The sequence below is a fragment of the Ipomoea triloba genome, chromosome 9, assembly GCF_003576645.1.
Source record: "Ipomoea triloba cultivar NCNSP0323 chromosome 9, ASM357664v1".
NCBI lineage: Eukaryota > Viridiplantae > Streptophyta > Magnoliopsida > Solanales > Convolvulaceae > Ipomoea > Ipomoea triloba.
The window spans coordinates 25,946,646-25,955,899 of record NC_044924.1 but is presented as its reverse complement, the minus strand read 5'-3'; the positions used below and the strand labels follow the sequence as shown (position 1 = coordinate 25,955,899).

The following is a 9,254-nucleotide window of genomic DNA, read 5'->3' as shown; positions in this document are numbered from 1 at the left end:
ATGCACATACACATCCTTGTAAGAAATGGTAGATCATAATCTTTTAGCAGATGCATGCAAACTGTTTATCAGCTATTGTCTCATTGCTATCATTCTTCTATCAGCAAGAATTCTAAGCTCAAGAATTACAAAATCATTGTACCTATCATTCTTCTTCTATCAACAAGAATTGTAAACTCAAGAATTACAAAATCATTGTACCTATCATTCTTCTATCAACAACTAAACTACTACTACTGTATGTGATGAGTGTAAGCCATGGCAAACAAATTGAAACCCAATTCAAAGGAAACAAAAGCATCAATGCATCCATATTCAATTTGGGGAAAAGTAAGATTTTTAGAATCCCAATTACTTAGAGTCACTTCCCGGGGTTTCTCCATCACTCTCCCTAGAATTCGCCATGCCATTTTCTTCAAACCCATCCTCCTATACTCTTCCGAACGGTAAACCATCTCAGCCAGACGCCGCAAATCAGCAACATTTGTGACCGCCAAGCCGTGATCTTGGAGAAGCTTGTCGGCATCGTCTTGAACCCCAACGCCAACAAAGGTGAAGCGGGGATGAGCTAGAAAGGCAAGGAGAGAACGGGGGATGAAATCCTTGTGCAAAAGTAGAAAAATCAAGCACCTTTCCCCAACGCAAAGCTGGAGCGTGGCAGCCGGGTTATGTTCCCCTTCAGAGCATGGGTGCCACTCAATGTCGAGGCCAACGACGAGATTGTGAAGGGCATGACAGTAATTGTGAAGGATCTCGTTAACCCATTCATCGACCTCAGCGGCTCTCTTTGTGACGGTGACCAAGAGGTTGTTGCCGTGAAAGTGAACTTGGTGTAGCCCGAAGGAGTGGCCGCACTGGCGGACTCGGCGAAGCCTAGGTGGAATCGTCATATCGCCCAACAATCTGGGTTGGGTTTCAACTGGAATTTCAAGTGGAATTTCAATGAGAAAGCGTTGAGTTTGAAGATCGAAGAAAGTGAGTGAGAAAGTATTCCACTGGAATTTCAATGAGAAAGCGTTGAGTTTGAAGATTGAAGAAAGTGAGTGAGAAAGTATTCAACAAAGAATGAGTGAGCAGTGAGTTTGAAGGTTGAAGAAAGTGAGTGAGGGAGGGAGGGAGCGCGGGGTAGGGGTATATATATAAGTTTTCCATATCCCAATTTGAATGGGAAAGGGTTTAAACTTTAAACGGTAATGGTTTTTAGTTTTGGATTTAGGAAACTATATTTAACGGTAGGGATTTGTTTTTGTTTTCAATTTAAGAAAATAACGGCAACAATTATTTTTGAGTACTATTAACGGTATCCCAATGAATTGTTTTAGTTTTGGATTTAGGAAACTGGCATAGATTTAACGGTTAGGATTATTTTTGTTTTGAATTTAAGATTAAAGAAAATATCGGCAACAATTATTTTAGGAGCCAGAATGTTAAGTTTAATGAATAAAACCATTCTTTATTATATTTCTTCCTCCCCAATAAATATAATAAAGAATACTTTATTATCTTGTGATAAAAAGTAAAATTGTTCACTCCGCACCTCAATGGTTCAATTGGTTACATTTGATTACTAGTTTTTTGTGATTAATTTCACGTTGTAACCAGTTAAATTATTTATGTGTACAAATATTCTTTATTATTATTTTTTTTCTGTATTATTTTGGTGATGAAAGTCATTATTTTTATATAAAAAGAAATTTTAAAAACTAAAAATTTATGGAGTCATTCTAAAATAAAAAAATCATAAAATCTTAAATATTTGTTACATTTAATTTAATAGGAAGTATGGTATAATTTACCTCTCTCAAAAGAAAGTATAATGTATGTTACTTTAGTTTTTTGTATAATTTCATTAAACATTATTATTTTTGTTTATGATTTTATGCTCTGGCTTCATTTACCCTTCTTAGAAAAGAAAAAAAAAAAAGTGTTAAAGCTTAACCTTCAAAATAATTAGGAAAATGATCAAATGTATCATTAAATTCCTAACAAAACTTTCATTCGCACAAAAAAAATTGTTGACTCATCAAATACACTAATAAGTAATAACATATTGACTATGTTTCACGCAACTGTGTAGATCATACTATCAAATCATGTATATTTAATACATAAATAATATAATTTTAATATATTAAAAATATATGTTGTATTCAGAAAAAGTACATTATTTGAGTACTAAAAATACATTATTTTGTATAATATACATTTAGTATACAAATAATGTACTTTTAGTATATTAATATATATATATATATATATATATTATGATCTACGTAACATTGTGTGGACCATAATCCATATAATAATTTGCCAATAACAACAACAACATTTACTTGTTACCCGCTTACATTCTTCCCAAAAGGTTGAATCCCAAACCATAAGGGCCACACGCCCTGGCCCAAGCATCTAAGAGGATGTAAATTATAGTAACTCAGTTGAACAAAGAAATCATACTACGCACAAAAAACTCCTTTACTTTTAGAGGTTACTCTCACCTGTTGCGAGTAAGACTCAATCCATGACTTCTCTCACTTACCTTATTAAGGGTATTGAGCACTTTTTTCTTACCTGGTGCACACCAAAATAAAAATTTAGTTTGAAATTAACCAAATTCAACTAGTAAATGGTGCATATGATTTTACAAATGCCATTTTTCCAAAATAATTGTTGAGGGGCTCTTTTCTTAAATATCTCTTTTCGAAGGGCGTTCATGGCGCCGTAAAAGAAAACAGATCACAACCAATTCGTTCTTCGATCAAAAGTTGGGGAAAGATGGGAACAAGGAGCAACTTGTACAAGAATCCTTCTTTTGTCTACAACAAATCCTTCAATCTTAACTCCGTTCTTCAGAATCTCAATGGTGATCTGCACAATTTATTTCTCAATTTAATTTTCTTTCCCACCAATTTTTAAAGTTCAATTTCTTAAACTTTCAGCTTACAATGTCGTCACCGGCAATGTTTCCACGGCTCCTTCCACCGCCAAGCCGGATTCCGACGATAATGATATCGGACACCATAAACGCCGAAGGACAGAGAGACGACAACCTCTACGGAACAATGAAAGTGAGGTGAAAGTGAATGATAAGCCTATGTCTCACCAGGATTACATTGAAGAAAGAAGGTGAATTTGAATTATTATAACGCTTTTTGGTTGTGATTTTGGTCTCTTTTTTTAGTTTGGAATAGTAATGGTAATCGGTGAGTGATTGAAACAGGAAGGAAATTGCTTCAAGTCGTCCTTATGAAGAATTGAGTGCCGATGTATTGGTATGGAGTAATTGCTTAACTGTGTGCTGTAAACCTGTAACAACTTTTAAATTTTGTATTTGATTCCGCACTTCTTGAATAAGCTTATGGGGGTGAGTTTTGCTGCAGGAAACTTCAACTTCAGTTACGCAGTTGGTAGAGTATGAAAGTGAGTTTGTTATTTTAGTGTAATTATAATTATTGTAAAAAATGCAATGTCTTTGCCAAAGGCCTTGTAGTTTAGCAGCCAGTGATAATTTGTAGGAGGTCATTTGTTCAATCCCCACTCTCCTCAAATGTACCCCCCAAAAAACAAAACAATTGCAATGTGTTTGATGCAAGCTTTGGCAATTTGTGTAAAGAAGGTTGCATATGAGAAGATTCAGTTGTGCAATTGGTAGAGTGAAAAAAGGGGGTTGCTATTCAGGTTTAGTCTAATTATAATCATTTTCACAATTGCAAATTTGCAATGCATTTTATGCGAGTTTAATGTGAAAATATTGTATAGGGTAAGATACTTATATGAAATTGGTGAACTCCTATGTGTATGAACGTGTATGTTTCACTTGTGTTATCTGGTCTATCTTATAAACCTGGTTCTGTAGTTGCACATTCTCTGTTTTTCTTTTCTTCTTATAATATCAACTTCCCTTGAGTGAGGAAAGACTAGGGTAGTTTTTTATATTTTTATTTTTTGTCTCACCTGAAACCCAATTCTTACAATTTCAGGTTCAACTTCAAGTAGTTCATCAGAATGTGAAAACAAGCACTGTCCTACCAACTCTAGCATGCTAGCTGAAAATCAGAGTTCCCAGCCACTTGGTTTCTTTCTTAATTCTTGTATTCTTGTCTTGTTTATTTACTCAATTGTTAGATAGTTGCATTTAATCCTTTACATCTTGCCTATCCAAACTTCCAGATGATTAACCATGAATGAACTACTTTTCTGTGATACTTCTTGGCATTTAATTTGTTACCAGATTAAGGATATACACAAATCCACCAACCACTTTAGCCTTGACTCATCAAACAAATTGAAAGCCAGGATCTGGACATTATAAACCAACTGCTTCGATGAATTAATTCCGCTAGATGAATTTTGTTAGGTCATTTTTTAAGAATCAATACCCTACTCTGCACAAACAAGGAAAAAAAAACAGAGAGTAAAGCCCGTTAAACATTCTACTCTCTGTATATACTCTGGATTAGAAATCGTGCTTTACCTAACTACATGTTATGCCATTTGGGAAATTAATAAAGCTGTAAATTTTCTTTAATTTCGTTTGTTTTCCGCATGGCAAAGTAACTATTATAAACAATGTAGCTTGATGCCTAGATTTGGGTTATGTTCTGGTTAATCCAAATGTCACATCGTCACCTAACATGTGAATATCTGTCATTTACTATAAAGTTTACAGATTATATTCTTTGATTTTCTCAAGCTTGTCACTGACTGTTTCTTTGTTTTGCAATTTATTTCATTGGTACTTCAGGCAGTACAAATGAAGATGATAGAGTTAAGACCTGGAGTGAGCAGCGGTTCCCTCTTCCTGGAGAGCCTGTTTGTGTGGTGTGTGGGAAGTATGGGGAGTACATTTGCAATCAGGTGGGTTATCTGGGACATGTAACAATTTTTCCATTATACTGTGTAACCTAACAACCATATCTCTTTTGCTTGCAGACTGAAGATGACATATGCAGCATTGATTGCAAAGCTGAGCTTCTTGAAAACCTTAAGCCACAACAGGTATTTTTGCACTTCCATCCGGTCATTTCCTAAGCACTTCAGCTCCTTTCTGTTTCTTTAACTCAATAATTTTTTGAGGATGCTTCAGGGGCCCTTAAGTGCTCAATTCCCAGTAGAGCCCTTTGGCAATAAATGCTACTTAGAAGTTCCTGAATCTGGAGGGGACATCTGGAATTATGAGAATCATCGGTGGTCCAAGAAGAGATCTGGTCTTTGTGCTTATGAATGGTAGGTATTCATCATGATCTATTTGGTAATGACTGATGACATGTCTCCTCAACCCAAAGGTCTTTAGCACAATGGCCTATCCCTATTCATGTCAAAAGAAAATGAGAAACGAGTGGAGCAGTCATGCTACTAAACTCCAGTTAGACCAATTGCTGCTTGGTGCTTGAGAACCATGTTTTAGTAGAGAAAAGTCAATGCAAAACTTTTTTGTTGTGTGTGTGTGTGTGTGTGTATGCGCGCGCGCGTTTTTTTTTTTTTTTTACATAATTATGCTTTTACTTCTGTAGTTGGAAATGCCAAAGGCCTGGGCATCTTCCTGATGATTGTCTGGTTATGGCATCTGCAAATCAATCTCAGCCATCTGGTCAATCAGGTGAAACGAGAAACCAGGTATTAGTTTCTTTGTGTGCAGTGAAACTTAAGATATGCCAGTGGCAAAATGAAGCTTATTATACTCATCCCTTTCATACAGGTTGCAGTGCTTCCAAGTAAATCCTGTTCTATATCCAGAGATCTTCTCGAATTATATAAAAGGTGTAGTGTGCCTTGTTTACTTCACTTTTTTGTTTTTTTCATTGCATAAATGCATACAGTATTTCCAGTGTATATTCTCTGCAAGTGGATGACAACCCTCTTCTTCTTTCCTCCCTTCCCACAAAAGTTAAATGAAGGCATGATCCTCTGTACAAGGCTTCTGCATCATGCAAGTCTATATAGAAGGAAGATGTACCCAACTTTAATTTTCTTCTTTTAGAAATTTCCATTTTTAGGGCCCCTATCAATTACCTAACAATCAATGAAAGAGCAGGCAACAAGTAAATAACTAAATATGGTATAAATTTAAGAGAGTAATGTGGAACAACACAGTAGCATTTGATGCAAGGTGGTTTTACTTCATTTTTTTTATTTTCACTAATTTGAACAGTTCTGATGAATTTTTTTGTAGCTTCAAAGTGTTACGGCATCATTTGTGTGGCAGTGGGTTCATGTTTATGCCCCTTTTGTTTGTTTGTTTGTTTGCTTCTTTTTTTTTTTTTTTTTTTTAAATTATTTTTTTATGGTTTTTTTTGGGTTCTCTTTTTTTTTTTTTTTTTTTTTTTTGTTTTTTTTTTTTTTTTTTTTTTTTTAAATTATTTTTTTATGGTTTTTTTTGGGTTCTCTTTTTTTTTTTTTTTTTTTTTTTTGTTTTTTTTTTTTTTTTTTTTTTTTTAAATTATTTTTTTATGGTTTTTTTTGGGTTCTCTTTTTTTTTTTTTTTTTTTTTTTTGTTTTTTTTTTTTTTTTTTTTTTTTTAAATTATTTTTTTATGGTTTTTTTTGGGTTCTCTTTTTTTTTTTTTTTTTTTTTTTTGTTTTTTTTTTTTTTTTTTTTTTTTTAAATTATTTTTTTATGGTTTTTTTTGGGTTCTCTTTTTTTTTTTTTTTTTTTTTTTTGTTTTTTTTTTTTTTTTTTTTTTTTTAAATTATTTTTTTATGGTTTTTTTTGGGTTCTCTTTTTTTTTTTTCTTAATTTTTTTGTACTTTTTTTTTTTCTTCCAAAGTTGTTCTTGTACTTGGACCTTCCAGATAACCTATCAGTTTTCTTCAGTATGTATATCCTGATCATTGACACTATTAAACAAGAACACTGATGTAACTCTAATCTATAATTTTTTTTCCATACTGTAAGAAGTAAGAACAATTAACTGACCCATTATTAGCAATTAGTTATTCTTCATTGAATTTCAACTCTTTTTTACAATGTGGTACACTGGCAATTTTAGTTTTAGATGCTACAATTAATCCATTGATATTGTGTTTAAATATAAAAATTGAAGTTTTTCATTTAAAACTACCCTTTCTTTTTTCTATTTGCAGATGCCGTGAAATTAGAAAAAAATCACTTTCAGCACAATGCGATTCTTGCCGTAGGTCTACATCTTTGGCCACATGTCTTAGATGTAGTAATTCCTTTTGTGACAGGTATATTTGGTGCTTTTCACCAATTCAGCGATGTAGTTATCCTTGATGAATGATCATGTTTTGTGTATGTCTGCTAGTATTGATTATTTCAAATCAGTTTCTGTATACTACTATCTGTACTGAAGATGGATGAGGCTTGTTAAGGGAAACTTGGGTTGCTAGTACACTGCTTCTACTCCCCCCATCCTCCATTTTCCTGTACAACAAATGTTGTAGCTCAATGCTATGCAATGTAGGTCATTAGGTGCAAAAATCTTTTAGACAATGTAGTTTTCCATTAAAAAGGATCTTAGCAAAGGAAACTCGAATTGTAATCTCTTGTAGGTTTTTACTGATTTCAGAAAACAGCTGTGTTGAAAGTGTTTGTAGTAAAGTAAATCTGATCTAACCTAACTGAACTTATTATAATTTTTAGTGCAGGTCATTTGAGAAAGCATATCAGCATGCACCCCTCTCATCAACAGTACTATTCCTATAAGCTCAATCGTTTGGTAAGGTTTCACTTGGCTATTTGGTGTTCGTATGAGAAACTTTGTTTAAATAGCAGCTCAGTCGGAACCCCTCACCCAGGATTATATTATGGGGAGGTAGGGTACCTGCTGTGATCCATTATAAATCTATAATATAAAGGTGGTTGAGAGAGTAAATAGTGAAATATATCATACTCAACTGTACAAGCTTGATAAGAGCTAAATAAACTCCACATCACAATTTAATTATTTAATTTAATATAGCTCTAATGAGATCATTCTCTGAGGTTCAATATAATATATTGTAATTTGATTAAATGTATCTTCATATATTGTTGTATGGAAATGTGTCCTTTTGTGTGTTTAATAGTACCATTTTACACTGGAGACAGGTGAAATGCTGTAAATCAACATGCAAAGTGACTGATATCCAGGATCTTTTGGCCTGTCACCATTGTTTCAATAAAGCATTTGACAAGTACTATGATATGTACACTGCGACCTGGTATGTAAATTTTCCCCTTTTTCCCCCCATTTGCAAAGTTGAAAGTATTACCAAGTTTGGTCCTATTCGCAAAAGTTTGCCCATCATTGTTGCTATGAGTAAATTGGATTCACAATTGCAGGAAGGGTGCAGGACTTTCAATTATATGGAATTCTATTTGCTGTGAAGACCATTTTGAATGGTACGTATGCATCAGTTACATAGAGTTAAAATATTGGACACCAATGACCTAACCGATGACTCCCAACGCTCCAGGCACAGGATAAATTGCTTTAATGCTGGCGTCGAAGATAGTGCATACATCATTAAGAAACACTCCCCAAATGACAACTGTGCCTTTAGTGACTTCATCTTTTGAAGATGTAATGGCAAGCAGCTGTTGGGCTGGGGTGTGGGGTTGTCATTGAGGCTGGGGATTCAACCTTTTGGGGAAGAGGAAACAATGAATGGACTTCTAGTCTGAGGGCCACATTCCGAGGAAGCCACCGGATTGGACATGCATTGTATGTACCGGAGATTTGAATTTTGAAGTCTAATTGGTGATGGAATATCCTTTTGCGCGCACCGGAGGGAGAGTATGATATCCTCTTTGTTTGCTGATGATTTTATTGCAAGGAAATACTTTTTATTTGCACACTAAAGCTTATACACAAGATTTTTTTACAACTATTGATATTTGTTCATAGGTTTTAAGGAGAATACCTTGACTGCTCTATGTCTCACACACTTTTGAGTAAAGTACACCATCCTATATATATGAATTAGAGGACATATGGTATGGAAACAAGTTTCCATATACTACTACCTCAAAACCCTAGCTTCCAAGTTTCCTAATATGTAGGATACTATATTTGATGAATATACCTTATAACACTCCCCCTCAAGTTGGAGCAAAGATATTAATCATGCCCAACTTGTTACACTGATAACTAACTCGTGTCCCAGTTAGGGCCTTTGTGAATAGCTCCTCGAGTTGTTCCCCATCTTTACAAATCCAGTGGAGATTAACCCTTGTTGTATCTTCTCACGAACAAAATGACAGTCAATCTCTATGTGTTTCGTTCGTTCATGAAACACTGGGTTTGATGAAATATG

General features: G+C 34.2%; 2 protein-coding genes across 3 annotated transcripts; one reads left to right on the top strand and one right to left on the bottom strand.

The window, feature by feature from the left end:
• Nucleotides 1–233: 233 nt before the first annotated feature.
• Nucleotides 234–890, bottom strand: LOC116029825 (Werner Syndrome-like exonuclease). The gene has a single exon (XM_031271866.1). It carries the CDS (start codon nucleotides 888–890, stop codon nucleotides 234–236), a length of 657 nt encoding a protein of 218 aa, XP_031127726.1.
• Nucleotides 891–2,683: 1,793 nt separating this feature from the next.
• On the top strand, nucleotides 2,684–8,930 carry LOC116028805. Of its 2 annotated transcripts, XM_031270628.1 has the most exons (15): nucleotides 2,684–2,860; nucleotides 2,937–3,123; nucleotides 3,218–3,269; nucleotides 3,378–3,417; nucleotides 3,978–4,070; nucleotides 4,742–4,854; nucleotides 4,930–4,995; nucleotides 5,084–5,223; nucleotides 5,511–5,613; nucleotides 5,696–5,757; nucleotides 7,080–7,184; nucleotides 7,600–7,675; nucleotides 8,047–8,159; nucleotides 8,281–8,340; nucleotides 8,415–8,930. In XM_031270628.1, the coding sequence occupies exons 1-15, from the start codon at nucleotides 2,773–2,775 to the stop codon at nucleotides 8,515–8,517; spliced, it is 1,401 nt and encodes a 466-aa protein (XP_031126488.1). In that variant the 5' UTR covers nucleotides 2,684–2,772; the 3' UTR covers nucleotides 8,518–8,930. The 2 variants fall into 2 exon arrangements, 1 of the variants encoding a protein (XP_031126488.1); XR_004100225.1 differs by lacking the exon at nucleotides 8,415–8,930 and having other exon boundaries at nucleotides 7,605–7,675; nucleotides 8,281–8,306.
• Nucleotides 8,931–9,254: the final 324 nt, after the last annotated feature.

What these genes read in the sequence shown, in the direction of transcription:
- LOC116029825 (XM_031271866.1), bottom strand. Translation starts at nt 890, where the DNA reads ATGACGATTCCACCTAGGCTTCGCCGAGTCCGCCAGTGCGGCCACTCC.
- LOC116028805 (XM_031270628.1), top strand. Translation starts at nt 2,773, where the DNA reads ATGGGAACAAGGAGCAACTTGTACAAGAATCCTTCTTTTGTCTACAAC. An exon ending in TCAGAGTTCCCAGCCACTTG is followed by an intron (nt 4,071 to 4,741) that starts GTTTCTTTCTTA and finishes TTGGTACTTCAG; the next exon opens with GCAGTACAAATGAAGATGAT. An exon ending in AGTAATTCCTTTTGTGACAG is followed by an intron (nt 7,185 to 7,599) that starts GTATATTTGGTG and finishes TATAATTTTTAG; the next exon opens with TGCAGGTCATTTGAGAAAGC.